Source organism: Rhinolophus sinicus, chromosome 8 (genome assembly GCF_057876585.1).
Source record: "Rhinolophus sinicus isolate RSI-liver-muscle chromosome 8, RSI-T2T, whole genome shotgun sequence".
Lineage (NCBI taxonomy): Eukaryota > Metazoa > Chordata > Mammalia > Chiroptera > Rhinolophidae > Rhinolophus > Rhinolophus sinicus.
The window spans coordinates 43,547,939-43,568,960 of record NC_142508.1 but is presented as its reverse complement, the minus strand read 5'-3'; the positions used below and the strand labels follow the sequence as shown (position 1 = coordinate 43,568,960).

At 50.2% G+C, this 21,022-nt stretch overlaps 1 protein-coding gene across 2 annotated transcripts in view; it reads left to right on the top strand.

Annotated features, from left to right (window-relative positions):
* Nucleotides 1-21,022, top strand: part of SPTBN4 (spectrin beta, non-erythrocytic 4) — a 71,337-nt gene that overhangs the window by 37,856 nt on the left and 12,459 nt on the right. For both annotated transcript variants that reach the window (XM_074314308.2, XM_074314307.2), the window contains 8 exons: nt 503-593; nt 4,060-4,206; nt 5,692-5,955; nt 15,842-16,066; nt 16,683-16,772; nt 19,110-19,388; nt 19,479-19,609; nt 20,476-20,680. In XM_074314308.2, the coding sequence (XP_074170409.1) occupies nt 503-593; nt 4,060-4,206; nt 5,692-5,955; nt 15,842-16,066; nt 16,683-16,772; nt 19,110-19,388; nt 19,479-19,609; nt 20,476-20,680 (1,432 nt within the window). The remainder of the gene's footprint in view (nt 1-502; nt 594-4,059; nt 4,207-5,691; nt 5,956-15,841; nt 16,067-16,682; nt 16,773-19,109; nt 19,389-19,478; nt 19,610-20,475; nt 20,681-21,022) is intronic.

Here is a 21,022-nt window from a genome sequence, read left to right as displayed (position 1 = left end):
GTCTCTCCCTGTGTCTCTTTCTTTGTCTCTCTCTGGGTCTCTGTCAATCACTTTCTCTTGAGGTCTCTGCTCATCTCTTTGTCTCTGGTCTTGTATCTATGTGTGTCTCAGTTTATCTCTCTAGGCCTTTACCTCTCTGAGTCTCTCCCTCCTGATCGCTCTCGCTAGGTGTGTCTCACTCTCTAAGTTTTGTCTCTTAGTATCTCTTACTCTGTCTCTGTTATCTCTCTCTCGCTCTGGGTTTCTTTCTCTCTTGCTAAGTGTCTGTATCTCTTTCTTTTCAGATGTCTGTCAGTCTGTCTCTCTGGCCCTCTCCACCTCCATCCTGGTTTTGCCCCACTGATGTTTCTTTGCCACTCCCTTCATCCCCACCTTTCCCTCTCCTCCTCCTCGCTCTTACATATGCCCCAGGTTTCTAGCCCTGCCAAGCCCGATGCCCTCACAGCCCTACTGCTAGCGCCCCCACTCAGGCTTCCCCCAGCCCCTATTTCCCCATCCCCAGGAGCCAAGAAAACCAACTACAGGCCCAGCAGTGGATGCAGAAGCTACACGACCAACTTGGGCTGCAGCACTTCCTCCAAGAATGCCACGAGGTAGGAACTCTAGCTGTGCTGGACAGTGACTTCTTTCTTAGGGAGGGAAGTGCTCCAGGGCAAAGGGGTGGTGGGGGCGGGGACGCCCCGTCTAAGTGGGTCGGGGAACAATGTTCACTAAGCGCCGCCAGGAGGCGCACGGAACCCGGCCTCAGGGCGCATGCTCTGCAGGGCCCTCCTCGCCTACGCGGGCTCTGGGGAAGAAGGGAGCCCCAGGCAACGGCGCGTATCCGCGCCTACGGGTCCCGCGGGGACGCGCGCCAATCTCACCTTTCCCTCTGGTGATTGGTGAGAAGCACCCTGCTGGGGAGAGGAGAGGGACGGGTGGGGGGAAAGAGGTGAGAGTGGACCAGTGGCCTAGGGTGTACCTTCAGTCACAGATGGTCCAGAAACAAGCCTTCGCCTTTCTAAAACTGTCCAGGAATCAAGCTCTGCCCCTTTAGAGATGATCTGTACACCCATAAGGATCGCCCCAAATCAGATTCCTTCCCCATTAGAGACGGCTCAGGAGACACGCTGCTTTCCACTCCTTCCCTTGCATTCCATAGAAACTGTTCTGGATTCTGACCACATAGGAGATGGCCCAATAGAGATGGCCCAGTAAACATTTTCCTAACCCCCACAGAGATGGTCCCAGCCTCATCCATCTACCCGACCCAGAATCATTGCCCGCCTCCCCCGATGATGATCAAGTTTCCCCCAAACAATGATGGTTCAGGAACCAGGCCCCAATCCCTCCATTAAAGATGATTTGACGCTCTCCATGGTAACCCCCCATGGGAAACTGTTTCCTCACAATGAAATTAATAAGGGCTGCCGTCTCCCCCCCACCCCTCAAAACTGAAACCTATTAGAGATAGGTCCGGGACTCAAGAAGCCTATTAGAGCTACATCAAGGAACCCCTGACCCTCTCCTTCCCATTGGAGATTATTCTGGACTGAAGTCTTATAGGAGATGGTCTAGCATCCGCCGCCCCTCCCCCTCCCGCCCCATATCTCCTACCCCTGTGTAGCTGAAGTCTGAGCCCATTCCCATTAGAGATGGTTCAAAAGCCCATCCCCAACTCCATACTTCCCACCTTCACACAGTGAAGGTAGGCCATCCCCCCCACCCCACCCCCACCCCCCGCGCTTCGATGTGGCCCAGGAGCCCTTCCCTCGCTCATGAGATTGTTCTGGACCAAGTAGCAATCATCTGAGATGGCGCAGAACCCCCACCCCCACGCTTTAGGGAGGGAGGTGATTCTTCCTCCACCTCCCAGCTGGGGCCTGGCTAGGAGGAGGGCTTGGAGGGAGGCAGGCAGGGGGCGCGCGCGGGCGGGCGCGCTGCCGCGACGCGGAGGCGGGGGCGGGGGCGCGCGCCTGCCAGAGCCTCGGCCTCAGCCGTCGCCGCCGCTGCTGCCGCCGTCGCAGTGGAGGGGCGAGAGCCCGCCCGCCCGCCGCAGGGACGCCCTGCCAACGCTGCCGCCACTTCAGGTCTCGAGGGCGCCCGGGGGAGGGGGCTGATGCGCGCCCCCGCTGAGGCAGGCGGGGGAGGGGGCTGAGCGCGTGTTCTCACGCCTAAGCCGCGGGAGGGAGGGGCGCGGGGGCGGGTCGGCGGGGTCCTGGACCCCAGCTCTGCCGAGGGGCGGGAACGCCGGGAGCTGTCCGCGGTGCTGCTGCGGGCGGGACTGAGGGACCGGGTCCCAAGGGAGGGAAGCGGAAAAGGGGGGACTTCTAAAGCCATTTCTAGGGTAGTGTGGATTTTCCCTGGGGGTTGAGGCGACTTAAACCTCTGTAGGGGGCCCTTTTTTGAGTAGTGGGGAATCTGAGATTTGCCCTGGGGTTGGGAGACTCTGAACCTTTTAGTGGGGTCTCTTCTTTGGTCCTTGCGGGATCTATATTAGCCTTAGATGATGGGGCGAATCACTTTGGGGGGGGGGGTCCTGCCTTGGGTGATGAAGATCTTGGACTTGCTCTAGATTTGCAGGGCTCTGACTTTGGGAGGCTTTCCCCTGGTTGTTGGGGACTCTAGTTTTGCTCTCGTTGATGGGGGTCAGTCACTTCTAGGGGTCTTTACCTTGATGACGGAGTACCATATCATTTAGGAGCTTTGCCTTCACTGCAAGCTGTGGCTGCCATTGGCAAACTCTTCCCTGAGTGTGAGAACCTGCGAATTGAGTTAGGGGATTCAGTTTTTTACTTTTAGTGTGTATGAGGGAGTCTGAAGCTGTCTTGGACCCCTAGGGAGCACATGCTCAGGGGACACGGGGTGGGGTTTGGGTGGCTGGGGATTTGTCCTTGGCTATGACTGCATTTGCCTCCCGGGACCGCTGAGCTGGAGTCTGCCTTTTTTTTTTTTTTTTTTTTTTTTTGGCAGGAGGGAGGAGGAGGATCTTGTGACTGGGGGGAGGAGAAGAGGGAGGAGCAAACTGTCCCAGGTGCCCGGTTTGGTCATCAGTGGGGAGGTTCTGGCTTGGAGGACAAGTCTTATTGGGGGGGGAGCTCAGAAAGCAGCCTTGTGATTGGTCCTGCTCAAGGTAGTGAGAGGGTCCCACTCTTGGTGCTTGCATTTTGGATAACTGGGTTTTTTTGGTGCGTGGGGGCTTAGAATTGGCTTAGTTTGGGAGAAGGCTGGATGGGGAGGATCTGGTCCCCGTTGGGGAGTCTGGGATTGCTTTTGTGTAGGCTCATTTGGGGAGCCAGAAGGCATCCCTGTTGCTTGCATTTGGAGGGTTGGCTTTTGTTGGAGCCTAGAAATGGTTATGGTTTAGAAGAACTGTGGTCTTGGGCTGGATTCTCAGTGCTAGATTTTGGGAGTCCTGTGGGCTTGTTAGGGAGGCTGAATCTGGGTTGTGGGGAGTGGGTCTACCCCAGATTGGAGGGCTGGTTTGGAGGGAACTAGACTTGGCACTAGTTGGGAGGTTGTTTAGAGGTTCATATGTCCATATCAGGGGGCTGGGGCTAGGTATGGGGGATTCACTTGGTTCCCTGGGGAGTGGGTTGCAGGTCTTGAATTGGTCCTTATTAGAGGTGGCTGAGACTGAATCAAAGGGTCTAAGTGTTGTTCTTGGTGGCGGGGTGCTGGGGCTGAGTTGGAAGTGAGTTAAATCAGATTGGAGGACTTATTTTGGAAGGTTGATTTGGCCATGGATAGGAGGAGGCTGACTAGCTCAGGAGTCATGCCTTGGGACTTAGGCCGTATGGGGAGTTGAGAGGGCTGCCCTGAGGCCAGGGGCGCTGAGGGATGGTGCATTCTGGGGACCCTTCCATCCATCTTCCACCCCGTAGGAAAGAGCTTGAGCTGCTTCCCCCACCGACTCCACACACACATAAAAGCCATACTTGGAAAGATTTTCCATCCCTTCCTCCCCCCACCCACCAAATCTAGCAGCCTAGGCCTTGAATTTGGGACACCCTTGGGAGGGAATGGGGGGCTATGCCAGGTTGGGGAGACCAGCTGAGCCCCTCCTCCTGTCCTGCACAGCTGGATGGCTGGATCCATGAGAAGATGCTGATGGCGCGGGATGGCACGCGGGAAGACGGCCACAAGCTGCATAAGAGATGGCTCCGGCACCAGGCCTTCATGGCCGAGCTGGCTCAGAATAAGGAGTGGCTGGAGAAGATCGAGAGGGTGAGGATGCAGAAAGCCCCTCTGCCCATGCCAGGTGCCGGAGGCCTCCAGGGAACCCACGTCTCACCTCCTACACCCTCCACCGCCAGCCTGCTGTTCTCACACCTCTGAACTGGTTCAGATCATTTCCACACCTGCTCCTAGCTATGTGGCCTTGAGCAATTCATGTAACCTCTTTGAGCCTTGGTTTGCCCATTTGCAAAATGGCCAGCTTCTCTACCAAATGGTGCCCATACACTCCTGGTTGTTAAAATATTTCACCCCTTCCTGTAACTTCCCCAGCAGGCTTCCTTCCACACTGTTTGGAGCATCTAAAATGGGAGGTCAGATAGACAGGCTGGGGCAATCCTGGGGGTCTAGGGTGAAAGTGAGCTTTGCATTCTGACAACCCTGTGTTCTAAGAACTGTGTCTGTGCCTGTTACCAGCCATGGAGCCTTAGAGGATTGTGTAAATGTCTTTGATCCTCAGTTGGCTCTGCTTTAAAATTGAGGAAATAATGAATATGGCTACTTTTCTCGGCTCTTGTGCTTAACACAAGGCCAGGCACCTAGAAGCTATAATTGCTCTGGTATTGTTATTTTTAATATGCTCTAGGCCAGCATATATTGGAGCTTGACTTCAGACTTGGAGGGACCCAGGCACATTCTTGCTCCAAGTCTCAACCCCCCAAACTGCCCCCTAATTTGGCTGAACCCCTAGACCTGCAGCCCTGGATACGCCCACTCTTCTGACTCAAACGGAGACACCCAGGTGGGCCTTAACCTCTTAAATGGCCATTGATGCTCCATAAATGGTGGCACATGGCAAAGCCACTCTTCTTTTTTTTTTTTTTGTCAATGGTTTTTTTTTTTAAACTTTTATTTATTTTAAGTGTGTTTTTCCAGGATCCATCAGCTCCAAGTCAAGTAGTTGTTTCAATCTAGTTGTGGAGGACACTGCTCACAGTGGCCCATGTGGGGATCGAACCACCAACCTTGTTGTTAAGAGCACTGCGCTCTAACCAACTGAGCTGGTTAACTGGCTTCCCCCAGCAAAGCCACTCTTCTTGACTTTGAGTTTAATGGAAGTTCATTCTGCCTCTCTTTCTGTCTCTGTCTCTCTGTCTCTTTCTGTCTCTCTGTCTCTCTCTGTCTCTCCCCTTGACTTTTTCATGGTCCTCTCCCCATGTTTCTGAATTTATGTGAATGTCTCTGTGTCTATCATTATGTGACTGTCTCTCCAGGTCTTCTTCCGATGTCTCTGGGTCTCTGTGTTTCCCTCCCAACACTTTTGTCTGTCTCTTTGTCTCTCTTACCATGTCTTGGTTCCTTCCATCTCCACACCTATCTCTGCATCCACCCCTCGTGTTTCTGTCTCTGTGTGTCTCCAACCCCTTGCTGGTCTCTTTCTCCATATCTCTCCCTGTGTCCTGTTGCTCCCATATTTCTCTGTCCCTCCCCACCAACCACCCACACCTGACTTCCTGTTTCTCACTGTCTGAGCAGGAGGGCCAGCAACTGATGCAGGAGAAGCCAGAGCTGGCGGCCTCCGTGCGGAAGAAGCTGGGTGAGATCCGGCAGTGTTGGGCCGAGCTAGAGAGCACCACCCAGGCGAAGGCGCGGCAGCTTTTTGAGGCCAGCAAGGCTGATCAGCTGGTGCAAAGCTTCACTGAGCTGGACAAGAAGCTCCTTCACATGGAAAGCCAGCTGCAAGACGTGGACCCTGGCGGGGACCTGGCCACCGTCAATAGTCAGCTCAAGAAGCTGCAGGTATGGCCTGTCTGACAGCAGATGGGGACCACAGTGGGGCCCAAGTCAGGGTCAGATTTCACTCAAGGTATTTCAAACAGAAGAGATTTAATATAGGGATTTATTTCAAATGTGTTAGGAGGGCTGGAAGAAGAAAGGGAACACTGAGGCAATCCAGCTAGTAAGTGTTGGAAGCAGCCACCACCTTTGTGGGGTACAAAGGGGAGAGAAAGATTTAGATCCAAGAACCAGTAGGTAAATAACCAGCACCCTGAGGGTGTCCTAGAACCCTGCTTCTTGGATAGAGAAACCAAGGCCCAGAGGGAGGGGAATGACTTTGCACAGAATAATAATGACACTTGTGGAGTGCTTCCTCTACTACTCTTTGTGCCAAGCTCTCACTGACTGCTCCCATCAACCCTTAGACATTGATACTATTATTATCCCCCATTTTACCAATGGGGAAACTGAGGCACAGAAGGTAAAGCACCTGGCCGAAGGACACACAGCTAGCCAGTGTTTCCCTTATGAAACGGAGGGCTCTTAGAGAACAGACAGTGTCTGCTGTAACTCCGCTCCTAGCTTGGCAGCTGGTGGATGCTAAGTATCTGACCCTGTGATGTAAATGGCTGGAGGTTCAAATGGAGGTGTTACATGTCACCTCCCAAGGTGTGACCAAAAGGAAACTAAGGCTCCGGGAGATGGACTTACTGGCCCAGGGTAGCAAGTGGCAGAGGCTGGATTCAAACCCAGGATCCTTGATTCTGTACTACTTTTGATCTCCCTCCTGCATAATTATACTTCTCTGGCATAGGGTCTGGCAGAAAAAAGTCAAGTCATAATAAAAGCATAATGATAGTAACTAGTATTTCTTCATTTATCTGTGCAGCATATCTTTATCGAACATCCACTGTATGCCAGGTGCTTTTCTAGGTGCTGGAATACAGCAGTGGGCAAAACTGACAAAAATCACTGCCATCAAGGGGCTTGTATTCTGGAGGGGAAGACAGGCAAAGGAGCAAAGAGACTAACAAATCTGAATATGATGCCAGTGGTGTCATCACTTTATATACACCAGTGGGTCTCAAATGCCTTGGTCTGCAGGATCCCTCTACCTCTTACAGATCATTGAGGTCCCCAAAGAGCTTCTGTTTGTGTGGATTACACCTATTTGGTATTTATTATATTAAAAATTAAAATTGGGAAATATTTAAATGGGTTGACTGAAAAACAGCAATAAGAAACCCATCACTTATTAACCCAAAAGGATTCTTTTATGAAGAATAACCATATTTTCCAAGACAAAAGAAAATGTAGTCAGAAGACACATTGTTTTCAGTGTTGCAACTCTTTCGTGTCTGGCTGCATAGAAGCACAGGATTTTGACCTCTGCTTCCGTGTTCAGTCTGCTGCAGGACCACGGGTCGTATGGTCCCTGCAAAACCCACTGCACCTGGGAGAGAATGAGAGTGATGAAGTCAAATTACACCTAAGTATTTTTATAAAAGGAGTTGTAAGCTGGGGTGGCCAGTTAGCTCAGTTAGTTAGAGGGTGGTGCTAACTAATAACACCAAGGTTGCCCGTTCGATCCCTGCATAGGCCACTGAGCTGTGCCCTCCTTAAAAAAACAACAACCATGTAACCTTACAGACTCCTCAAAGGGATCTCAGCGTCCCCAGGAGTCCCCGGACCCCACTTTGAGAGCCATGCCAGGCACTGATAGCCCCCTGCTTCCCAGCAGCTCTACCAGGGTGGGGCTGTGGTTATCCTTACTGTACGTCTGAGAAAACCACAGCACACAAAGGGTCTGTGGCTCCCCCACGTCACACAGCCACTAAGTGGCCATTCAGGACCATGTATTGTTTCCGTCCACCCCCCTCTCCTGATACTCCCAGACCACAGTCGGGAAGGTGATCCTCTCACTGGCCTCTGAAGCACTGATCACTGCCCGAGTTCCAGACCCCATGGGCTGGGCAAGCAGTGGACACACGGTGACTCGGCCCTAAGTCTGCTCTGAGGGATCGCCCAGAATATCAGCAGAAACGAGTGGTGGCCTAGAGGAGGGAGCCGGCAGTATAAGCAGCTAGGAGCCAAGTGATGAAAGCTTGGGCAGGGGAGGCAGACATAATAACATGGGTTCAAATCCCAGCCAGGGTGCATGTTTAGTCCCTCTCTGCGCCTCTGGCGTCCCTTGGTAAGTCGGACTACATCAGTGGGGGGCCTCCCAGGGCCACGTGAGGTTGTGCACTGTATGGCACCTGTATGGGATGTGGTGAGCTCCCAAGAAATGGGGTCTGTGACTGTCAGGGTCCCAACCAAAACAGAGGCATGCTCCACTGAGGACAGTTTGAGGAGGGCTTATCAAGAGTCTTGGCAAAGGTGTGAGCAAGGAATGGGGAAGCCACAGGAAGGTTGAAGTGTCGGGTGGCGGGGAGGGAGGGCTTCACAGCCCAAGCCTTTACCTCCCTTGAAGAGGCAGAGGGAGGAGAAAGTCACCAGGCAGGATGTGGGGCCCTTAGCCAAGAATGGCAGCCAACCCTTGGCACTGCTGCAGGAAGGAGCTGGCAAATGATACCCCAGCCTCCCCTCTCTCCGTCCAGTCCCCTGCTGGCGCCCCTTAGTCCAACCAGGGCCCGCTTCATAGGTGTGGTCGCACAGGGCCCCACACTTGGTTTAATGCTCTGCTGTCGCTGTCTTGAAGTTCTTAATATTTGAACAGGAGCCCTGTATTTTCATTTTGCACCAGGCCCCACAGATTATGGGGCCAGTCCTGAGCCTATCCCAGCCGGAAGCTAGAAGGCTGGGTCCATACAGGTCAGCCGCCCGGGCACAGAGCACAGTAGAGAAGCTTGATTGTGAGCCAAGAATGGCCAAAGAAGATACCCAGCCCAGCAGCAACTATTGCTAGGATTATTCATGGTCTTACCATTACTACGAACTCTTCCCCTGCAGCTTATTGCGGTGGATAAAGGCACATGCAGGTCTGGGTTTGAATTGTAGCTCTGTCATTTAGCAGCTGTGTCACGTTAGGCAAGTGGCTTTGCCTCTGGCTCTGAGCCTCAGCTACTTCCTCTGTGCAGAGGAAGGACCTAATGCTAAGGACTCCTGGACAGCAGGACTGTAGGAGCAGTCCATCGATGCCGGAGCTTGGCTGTCTGGGGTCAAGCCCTGGCCCTGTGACTTACCAACTACGTCACCTGGAAATTTCTTCTCTCTGTGCCTCAGTTTCTTCAGTAAAATGAGCATAATAACAGTACTGATCTCATGCGGACATTGTGAAGTTTACAAGACATAATGCTTAAAGGGTTTTCAGAATTGTTGGCCCAACAAACCTAGGATTTGATATTTGTTTGCAGGTTTTTCCATTTTAATTGTCTTCAGCCAGAGGGAATATCACTATACTGGGTTCAAAAGTTATTTGGGTTAATTATTTCTCCACTTTTGCTGTGGTTATGTTATTATGTGAAAGAGTTGTTTCATTTGTTTCTATTTGTATTTCATTTGGGCATTTCTCCCCATCCATATAGCTTTTTAAAAACTGTATTTTGGAGGGGGGGGTGTAATATGCAACATTAATATAGTGCCCAAAGTCAGAACTATCTTTGGTTCACTTGATCTTCCCAAATTGCTTGCTCAGGTCCTGATGCTAATTAGGAATTCCTGCTTCCTTCCAGCTTGCCAACACCTGGTGTCATCAGACTTTCTAGATTTTTCCAGTCTCGTGGACGGGAAGCATATCTCACTGTGGTGTGGCATTTGCAGTTTTGGGGAGAACTGCTGAGCTTGGAAATCCTTGAGGGAGGATTTGGGGCCTTCTGCTCTAGCCAGAGTGCAGAGCCATCTTTTCCCTACCCATGGGGGGATTTTAGCCCCACCAAGCCCTGGACGCCATGAGGCGGGGTCTCCATTGTTTAAAGGAAAGATGGAGGCCCGGAGGGGAAGGGGGACTAGCTCAGTGTCACAGTGGATGGGCATCAGCGGCAGGCCCCAGTAGAGGACTCCTGGGCCGTTTCCCCAGAAGAGGGAGCCCGAGATAAGGAGTGACCAGTGGGCCACGGCCCCCAGATGGAGCCCAGCTGGGACTCAGGAGCTGCTGCTGGGAAGGGAGGGGCCTCCCAAGACCCGCTATCCTCTGGGGTACGCCTGAGAGCCCAGACCCTGGGGACATGCAGAAGGGAAGGGGCCGGCCAGCTGGGCACATTTTCTGGCTGCCCCACCCTGCAGGCCATGGGGCCAGGCTGGGCTGGGGGAGATGCTGGCTCAGGGCCTGAGGGAGTGTGGATATGTGAGTGGTCTGTCCCCCCTCTGCTTCCCTCTGGGCCTGTCTCACAGTCCTGCTCCCTTAGTTCTTCTGTCTCTGTTTCTCATCTTTTCTGTTTGTCTCTCTCTGTCTTTGTCCTTATATCTCCTTCTCCGTCTCTTCTTTCTTTCTTACTCTCTCACTCTTTTCCCTGTCTTTATTTCAGTTCTCCATCTCTTCCTCTCTCCCTTGATCTCTTATGCCTGTGTCCTCCTTGTGTCCTCCCTTTGTCCTCACGCCAACCGCTGCAGCAGGCTTCCCGGGACCCCACCTCCCAGGTCTGAGCCACGTGACCCAGAGTCCTCTCTCAGCATCTCCAGCCCAACTGTCCTTCTGGCTGAGGGGCCAGATGGTGAAGTCCCAAGCCCCCACTTTCCCAGTCCTCAGGGACCCGGCCAGCTGGTCTGGCTCAGCCACCGGCTCCTGCTTGGGAGGGTGGGGGGAGCGCTGGTCTGCTACCATCTGAGGGGGACCGCCAGGGGAAAATGCACTGGAGGCCTTGCAGCTGTTGGGCTGAGTCCCTGGGGACATTTACCACCCCCTCCCCCACCCTAAGCAAGGCTCTTTCTCTGGCCAGGGAAACACCCTTGCCTTTTTTCATTCTTTGTGCCACATTTCTTCATCTACCTCAGCGCGGCCTAGGGGAAGAGGCCAGATTCAGGAGCTCCACAGTCCATTCCACTACCATGTGACCTAGGGCAAGTGACCCCATCTTTCTGAGCCTCAGTGTCCCCAGTTACAGAAAAGCAGTGACTAAGAGCCACAAGGGTTTTGTAGTCATGTGGTCTTGGGTTCAAATTTTGGCTCTGACAGTTTCTACTCTGGACAAGGGACTACTCCTGTCTAGGGCTCAGTTTCCCCATCTGGAAAATGGGAAGGCAGCCTGGTGGATCTGAGTAGGAATCAGGTTGATCTGGGGTCAGGGCTTGCTGTGTCACTACCTACTATGTGGCCAGCACCTGAGGCTTTTTGGGTGGTAGGCTCTTCTGTTTTTTTGTGTTTTTTTAAACTTTAATGTCTTTTATAAAAAACTGAAATTTAATTCCATACCATAAATTGCATACTTTTAAAGTGTACAGTTCAGTGGTTTTCAATGTATTTGCAAAGTTAAGCAACTCTCACCACTACCTAATTCCAGAATATTTCATCACCCAAAACAGAGACCCTCTACCAATTAGCTCCCTCTACTGATTTACACTCTCTACTAATCTACTTTCTGTCTCTATAGATTTGTCTATTTGGGGCATTTCATAGAAGTGGAATCAGATAATATATGGTCCTTGTGTCTGGCTTGTTTCACTTAACAATGTTTTCAAACGTCATCCATGTTGTAGAATGTATCAGTACTTCATGGCTCCTCTGGCTTTAATGTTTAAAGCTAGTTTAACTTTTTAAATGTGACTCTTGAATACTACCCAGCTCAGAGAAGTAGAATAGCATAGTAATTCGTCCAACAAAATCAACACACATTTATGGAGCCCTACTCTGTGCAAGCACAGTGACAGGCTGGCCTCCAACTGTGAACAAAACAAACACCCCTGTCTACCCTGACCTCATACACTGTCGTGAGGATCAGGTGAGTTTTTCCTTGTCAAGTGCTTAGAGCAGCACCTGTCATGGAGGGGGCATCAGGACGTGTTACCTATTATTGCTGTTATGGTCAGAACTTCAAACCAGAAGGGTGAAAAGGAAAACGTTTTCCTTCCCTTCCACACACACACAGTCCCACTCTCCATGGTGTAACTGCTCCCCATAGTTTCTTCGCTATCCTTCTAGAAATATTCTATGCACACACACATATGCATGACATACATACCATACTGAAGCTTGCCTTTTCACTTGACAAAACACTCTAGGCATCCTTCCTTGTCTCAAAAATCTGTTGATATCTCCTGTCCTTTTATACTGTTGCATGGTATTCCATAGGCTGGTTTGACAATCTGTCTTTCACCAGCCTTCTGTTGAGAGAGAGACCTTTGGGCTGTTTCCAATATTTTGCTAGTAAAAATAGTGCCACAGCAGACGTCCCTGTCCATACATACATGTATTTGAGCCCATGTGCAGGTGTTTCTGTACAGAATAGTCCTCAAAGTGACACTTTTAGGCCAAAAGGTATATGTATTGAACTTCTTGATAGATATTGCCAAATATCCTCCTGAAAAGGCAGTGCACACACCTGCAATATGACAGCAACCCTCTCCCCCCACACCCCCGTGATCACCATCATTAGATATTGTCAAACTTTTTCATCTCTGCTAATCTGAGTGAAAGATACTGTCTTGTAGTTATTTTAATTTGCATTTTCCTGAACATTGAAGGAGGCTGAACATCTTTTCATGTGTTTAATGACCATTGTACTTCTGCATCCTTTGCCCATATTTGCAGGGAAAGATACACATTAAATGGATAGTGTCAGTGTCTGGAATCATTCTATCTCAGGTCATATGGCCACTTGCTGGAGGTTGTAGAAGGGTTTTCATCTAATGAAAACCGGGAACTTATAACCTTAACATTTCAGATGATATTTAACACGTTGCATACGGCAGGGTTTAAATCTCTCATGAAGATTCTCGTGATCCGTACGCAACGTGTTAAGAATTTCCTGAATTCTAATGCATTTTGATTTTCTTAGTGAAAAATATTTTGGGGTGACTGTTTTCTTTGATTTCTGAAGCTTGTGATTGTGCCTTTTAAAAATTTCCATCTTACATGGTTTTGACTTGTTATAAAGTTAGATTTTTACCATTTTTATGACTCATACAGAGTGTGAACTGTATCATTTGGGACTCTTTAGGGTGCAGTTCGTAGGACTTCAACCCAAATTGACTTAGGCTAAAAGGGGACATAGCTGAAAGATCTAGGGGTTATGCAGCTTCAGGTATGGCTGGATCAGTTACTCAGATTTGTCCTCAGGAATCTCTGTCTCCATTCCTGTGCCTTGCTTTCCTCTGTGTTGGCCTTATTGTTGGGGAGCCTGTTCCCTCTTAACAGCAAGATGGCCCCAGTATTCCAGGCCTACATTCTATCAGTTTAGGAACCCTGTAGGAAAGAAAGCATACCTTTTGAGCTCACATAGTTTTGCAACAAAAGTGGGAAGATTTTTCACTGGCTGATTTAAGGTCACATGCCACCTTTTACCCAATCCTTAGGGCCACAGGTGATTCAGTGTTCTCATTGGCCAGGCGTGAGTCACATGGCCATTCTTGGCCTGCTGGGTTTCATCAGCCCCAACCATCCCTGACCCAATCCCTGTGGCCAGGGTGATTTCAGTGTTCTGATTGGCCAGCCTTGGGTCATGTGGCCACCCCAGCCCTCTAGGTTTTATTAGTCCCTCAAGAAGCTCAAGACCTGAAAGTGGGATGTGAAGTCCTGAGAAGGAAGGGATTGGATGTTGGGCAGGCAAAACCAACAGCTCTGCATTGCAGAACCTTGGAATAAAAGTTTTGACTTGGTTCTTAAGTTTTGAGTTCTGGGTTGCAGTCTTTTGCCATAATCTGTTACCACTTAATTGCATTATTATTTTGTTTTCTTTTCTAGCTTGCCCCCATCTGTTTAGAATCACACAAGTAATGCGTAAATATATTGTTTTGGTAAAAGATCTTACCGACCTAGAAATCTTCAGTAAAACAAAACCTCTCTTTAATACACCTCCCAGTCTCACACCCCAAGGAACCTCATTTATTATTTGGTGTGCACCCTGCTGGAGCTCTTTCTATGCATTTACAGATGTACCTATGTGGATGTTTAGTTGTTATTTTTGTTTTCCATGTTTAATTTAAATTTTTGAATAAATTTTTATGGTTCAGACATCAAAAACTATATAAAATCCTATGTGAGAAGTCTCTCACCCTTGTCCCCATTCACTAAGTGTCCATCCCGCCAATAGGTACCATCTGCTATTAATTTCTTATTTATTCCAAGGGAGTTTCATGCATGTGTAATTCACTGCAAATATATATTCATATGTATGTTATAAATTGCTTTTGCCTCTTAACAGTAAGTTTTGGCCACTTTTCCATACTGTTGTGGAGTTGTTTAACCATTTTACTCCTAATGGGCATTGAGGTTGTTTACAATTTTTTCCCATTATAAATTCTGCTATGATGAGCTCCTTGGACAAACATCTTTGTCCATATGTGCCAGTCAGTATTTCTTTAGATATATTCCTAGAAGTGGAAATGCAATTGCTGGGTCAAAGCATTTTGACACATTTTGCATTTTGATAGGACCTGCCGAATTGCCTTCCAAAAAGGCTCTACTCATTTACACCACCACGGACAGTAGCCGAGCGTGCCCATCTCCCTGCATCTTTGGCAACACTAGATATTATGTATTATGTTTTTGCCAATCTGATCAATAGAAAAGGATACCTTGTTTTAATTTGTATCTTCCTGCTGATTAGTGAGACTGAACATCTTTTCATGTGCTCATTTTTTCTTCTGTGTGCTCTCTGTTCACATCTGATGCCCATTTCTCTTTTGGGCAGTCTTTCTTTGTTGATGTCATTTATTTGTACCTTGAGCAAATCACAATTAAAGGCTTATTAAGTGCCAGGCACGCTTCTTGGCACTTGGGCATACAGAGATGAGTTGACACAGCCTCTGCTCTCATGAAGCTTGCATTCTAGAAGCAGGAGACTGATAAAAAACCCACAAGCAAAGACAGTAATCTGATGGTCTAAGTGCTGTGGAAACAAAGGAAGCAGTATAAAGGGGAATTCTTTGTTAAAGAAACTCCTTGCTCTAATAGGTATTCCATTTTTTTTCAGTTTGTCATTTGCCTTTAACTACATCTAGAAATTTTGGTTGATGCAAAAGCATTTTATGTGGCCAAATTTGTAAATCTTTCCCTTTATGGTTTTTATGCTTGGAAAGATTTTCTCCATCCCAAGATTATAAAAACATTTGCCCAGGTTTTCTTCTAGTACCTTATGGATTTACTTATTCTATTTAAGTCTTTAATCCATCTGGAATTGTTCTCAACATAAGCGAGGAAGGTATCCAGCTAAATTGGTTAGCCATTTGGCCCATGACCATACAGTGAATAATCCATCTTTTCCTTGGAGATTTGAAATGGCATCTATATATGAATTCTCCTGTGTATTTGGGTCTGCTTTTGTGCTTTCTGCCTATCCCTATGGCACATCAACTATTTAAATCACTATAGCTTTGTGTTTATTTTTGATATTTGGAAAGGTTGGCTCTTTGGACAAATTACCTAACTTCTCTGGGCCTCAGTTTCCTCCTCCGTAAAACAGGGATCCCATCAACAGTGAAGGGTTTTTCTGAGAATAATGAATAATGGACCACTTTAGTCCAGGGGGTCAGGTAAGCCTCTTTGAGAAGGTAATGTTTGAGCTGAAATCTGATGACAAGGAAGCGCATGCCTGGCAGAGGGAATAGCAAAGGCAAAGGCCCCCAGGAAGGAGCTTGCTCACTGCGTTGTAGGATACGGGAGGAGGGTGGCGCTTCTGGAGGGGAAGTGAGCAAGGGGAAAGTGGAATGGTGGGTCGTAGCGAGGGATTTGCTGTCACCATGAAGGTACTGAGAGCCACAGCAGGATCGGGAGGGAGGATGGGTCCCGCTGAACCCGCCCCTGTTCCCACAGTCGATGGAGTCGCAGGTGGAGGAGTGGTACCGTGAGGTGGGAGAGTTGCAGGCACAGACGGCGGCGCTGCCCCTGGAACCGGCGAGCAAGGAGCTGGTGGGCGAGCGGCAGAACGCGGTGGGCGAGCGTCTGGTGCGCCTGCTGGAGCCGTTGCAGGAGCGCCGCCGTCTGCTGCTCGCTTCCAAGGAGCTGCACCAGGTTGCCCACGACCTCGACGACGAGCTGGTGAGGCCCGGCTCCGGGTTCTGGGGCGGGGCCAGGCGAACGGGGCGGGGCGTGAGGCCAGAGGCGGCCCAGCAGGCCGAGGAGGGGGAGACTGGGAGCCGGGTCGGGCCGTGGAACTTTGAAAGGTTCTAGGGTGGAGCTGGCTTAGAGACCTGGTATATTGAAAGACTCCATCATTCATTTCTTAACTTAGTCATTTATTCATTCACTTATTAATTCATTCACTGTTTCACATTCATTTACTCACTGGTTTATTCATGAAGTCATGTACTTATTCATTTTTTTCCTTCCCCCACTCTATTATTCTTTTATTCACTCGTCACTCTTCCATTCATTTCCTCATTCGGCCACTTCCGGACTTTCTCATTCATTCATTCACTCACTAATTTTCTCATTAATTTGATCATTTTGGCCCTAGCCCTGTGCTTAGATGATGCTGGAGTCGCAGGGGTAACAAAGGCAGACCCCATTCCTGCCTATAGAGGGCTCAGAGTCCAAAGGGGAAAACAGACACGTCCCTAGAGAGTGACAACTCAGGGTGGTTAGGACTGTAGTTGAGATGCAGGGTTCCTGGGGGTGCATTCTCCCCTTGACCTGCTCGCTATATCCTCCCCAGGCGTGGGTCCAGGAGCGGCTGCCACTGGCCATGCAGACAGAGCGAGGAAATAGTTTGCAGGCTGTCCAGCAGTACATCAAAAAGAACCAGGTGAGCAGAGCCTGGGTGAGGGAATGGGTTAGGACACATTTGCATTCGAGTGATAGAAAAAATGACTCAAGGTGGTTAAAGCCCAAAAGGGGAATGTATTGGCTCTTGTCATTGAAAAGACGGGACAGCAGCTGCAGGTGCATTCAGGTGCTTCCATGATGGCATGGATCATTCAGCTTAGCCCGGTATTTGTTTTTTTCTGGGTTAGCTTTGTTTTCGGGCCAACTCTCCTCTCCTGGTGGCAAAAGACCTCCAGCAGATTCAAGTTTACATCCCACCACGAAAACTCAAGAGAATTTCTCTCTCTAAAAAGATGCCCAGCCTCACCAATCAGCAGTAGTTCCAGGAATAACTCTTACTGGTAGAGTTGATTCACATATCCACCCCTGAGCTAATCATGGTGGCCTGGAATTTAGACTGTTTTGATTGGACTGGTCTGGGCTAAAGGCCCACCATTGTAATGGCAGGTGGAGTCAGCCTTAACTTAATATCTGGGTTGAAATGGAGGCAGGTAAGTTCCCCAAAAGAAAATCGGGGTCCCGTGACTAGAAGTAAGGGAAATTCTGTGGGGCCATGGAAAAAAAACAAAAAACAATAAACGAAAACTCAAAACATCCACAGGTAGAGAGGAGAGAGGACTCCTAAGAGAATGCTGACTCCTAAGCTGAGCACGACGGGGAACTTTTGAGCCCCTAAAATTCTCTAGATCTCTGTTCACCTCTCTGGGCCTCAGTTTCCACATCTAAATAAGTAGACAGTTGGTCTAGAGCAGGGGTGTCCAAACTGCGGCCCGCGGGCCAACTGTGGCCTACAATCCATTTTTAATTGGCCCACAGCAAATTCCAAAAATATATTTAGTTTACTTAAATAAACCAGGTGAGGCAGTATGACTTCACCTCGAGTGAGTGGCCTGGCTGTTTGTGTATTTTACCGCATATGGCCCTTGGTGAAAAATGTTGAAAAAAGTTTGGACACCCCTGGTCTAGAGTATTGGTTCTCCAATGCTTAGCAGAGGAACCCTTTGGTCAAAGCAACTGTTTCACCAAAGCCCAAAGTAAGACACAAAAAAGAAGAGTAATGATACTACTAATCACAACTCATTGATGAAAGACTTACTATGTGCCAAGTACTGTCCTACAGGGTTATGTCAGTTATTCCATTGAATCCCCACAATAACTCTGTGAGGTAGGTATTGTTATTGCCCCTTTTTACCAAAATAATATAAGTTGGGAGAAGGGGGCACTGAAGGGTGGTGGGAAGGTGGGTGCACAAATGATTTTGAAAGGTTCGTGAGCATGCTGCATTAGATGGAGCTCTTTAAGAGGCTAGAGCTTTTTGTAGATTTTGTTTTTCCATCTTGATGAAAATACTCTTGGCTGTGGACAGTGTTGGGGACAAACAGAACTGGCCCATCATTTTCATGGTTGAGGAAAATGATCAAGAATGCTTAATGCTTAAAATGGAGGGGGTGGGGAGTTCGACCATGTGTGAGAGTGCTGGATCCGTGGGGGCTGTTAAACGATTAATAGCTGTTGACGTTGACTGAGCACCTACTGTGTGTCAGGCACAATTCTAAGTGCACCATGGTACAATACAGGGTAGATATCAGCAGCCACCACTAGCCATGTGACTTTGGCAAGTTCCTCGACTCTCTGTGCCTCAGTTTCCTCACCTGTAAAATGAGAATAATAACATCTGGCTTCTGGCGATGGAGTGAGGACTAAATGAGTGGCTGCCTTATGCAAAGCTCTTACTTAGCAAAGTGCCTGGCAGACAGTAAATATTGGCTGTTATTGTGGTCTCCATTTGCCAGTTGAAGAAACTGAGGCATACAAGAGGTTAAGTAAGGTACTCAGCCAGTACAGAGCTGGTTGAGGGAAACTTCTGGTGTGATGGAAGTGTTCTATATCCCGATCTGGGTACACATATGTAATATGTAATATGTGTCAAGTGGTACCCCTAAGATTTGTACATTTTGCTATGCGTAAATTATACCCCAGCTGCTCCTGAGCAGCCTGATTCTCAGGCCTGTGTTTAACTATTAGGGGGATGTTGTGTCACCAGGCGTCTTGGTTCAGAGCCAGCCTCCTGTGCTCAAATCCTGTCACCCCTTGCTAGTTGCTTGTTATCCAGCGACGTACTTCTCTCTGTGCCCATTTTCCCACCTGCCACACGGGGAGTGAGTAACAGTAAATCCACGCGGGACCTGGCACAGGCTGGTAGATGTGCAGCTGTTTGCATGTCTCTCCTGGAACGTGGCAGTCGCGGAGGCGCACGTGGCCTTGCCCAGCCTCTGAATGACCCTCTTTACCACATCCCCCCACCTCCCGCCCCCAGGGCCTGCGGCGGGAGATTCAGGCGCACGGGCCGCGTCTGGAGGAGGTGCTGGAGCGCGCGGGCGCTCTGGCGGCGCTGCGCAGCCCGGAGGCGGAGGCGGTGCGCTGCGGCCAGGAGCAGCTGCAGAGCGCCTGGGCCGGACTGCGCGAGGCCTCCGAGCGGCGGCAGCACGTGCTGGACGCCGCCTTCCAGGTGGAGCAATACTACTTCGACATGGCCGAGGTGGAGGCGTGGCTGGGCGAGCAAGAGCTGCTCATGATGAGTGAGGACAAGGGCAAGGTGCGCCCGGGCTGGCGGTGTGGGTACCGGGGGCACTGCAGCCCGGGGGCCGGCGCTGCCGCCTCATCGTGGGCCCCCCCGTGTCCCCAGGACGAACAGAGCACCCTGCAGCTGCTCAAGAAGCACCTGCAGCTGGAGCAGGGCGTGGAGAACTACGAGGAAAGCATTGCACAGCTGTCACGCCAGTGCCGGGCGCTGCTGGAGATGGGGCACCCGGACAGGTGGACTGGGGCTGGGGTGAGGGGTGGGGAGAAGGGGGCCAGGTGGGGGCGGGGCCAGTTCTTAGAGAATAGTCCAGTAGGATCTGAAGCTTCGTTGGTGGAACCTGGGACAAGGCCAGAACTGACCATTGGGGTGGGAGGGGCCCTCATTGAGGCGTGCTGGGGACCTTGGATTTTGGCAGGTAGTTGGGGCCTGAATGGAAGGGCACTGCCCAGGGATGGTTGAAAGGGTGTGGCCAGGAGCACTGGGATTTGGCCTAGGGGTGGGGGGCGATGTCTAGGACTGAGGAGATAAGTAAGAGCTCAGGACTGGGGAAGGCCCTCTTCCTACCCAGTGTCTGAGCAGTAGCTAGGAGGACTGAAAGCCTGGAGTGCTGTGATGGGGCATGGCCTGAGGCTTCCTGGATGAAGGACCAGTGGCCTCCCTGAGGTCAGGAGTAAGGGCCACATCTTGGAGGCCTGGCCCAGGAGTGAGATCTGAGACAGGGCACAGGGCTAGTACCTGGAGATTGGGACTGGAGGTGAAGTGGATTGGCTGCAGACCCAAGTAGGGAGTCTGGAACCCCACCCAAGTCACTGGAGGGAAGCGGCGTGGGGCCACAGATAGAAAAGTTTCTGAGAGGGGTGGTAAGCTTATCAGGCTTAGGGAAGCAGAGTTATCCCTGAGTGCTGAGATGCAAGTACTGGGTTGACTGAATCCAAGATTTGCAGGAAACAGTCCTGCGCGAAGGGCTCTGAGGGGATCCTACCCTGCCTGAAAATTCAGAGGAGATACAGCCATGCCCTGAGAGGGGGGGTCAGAGGATCATAACTCTGTCCTTTAAGTCTCCAGGGCTCCATCTCTGCCCCTCCCTGTCTCTCATCAGTGAGCAGATCAGCCGGCGGCAGTCTCAGGTGGACCGTCTGTACGTGGCACTCAAGGAGTTGGGCGAGGAGCGCAGGGTGGGCCTGGAGCAGCAGTACTGGCTGTACCAGCTCAGCCGCCAGGTGGACGAGCTTGAGCACTGGATCGCGGAGAAGGAGGTGGTGGCTGGCTCACCTGAGCTTGGCCAGGACTTTGAGCACGTCACGGTGAGCATCGTCCGTAATAAGAATAAAACTAGTGACTACTGTGTATGCTACTGACGTTCCCTGGGGCTCAGTTTACCTACCCATAATATGAGGATCATAACAGCACCCACCTTGTGGGTCTGTTGTGAGCCAAATGAATTAGTATATAGCAGCCCCCTTATCCACAGAGGATACGTTCTGAGACCCCAGTAGAGGCCTAAAACCTGGAATCGTTCCAAACCTTATGTACACTGTTTTTTCCTGTACACACATACCTTTTTACTTAAGGAAAGATTGTGCAGCTTCTCTGTGGCCCATCCAAATTGCCAGCAGTACTGCTCTTGAGCTTTGGGACTATTATTA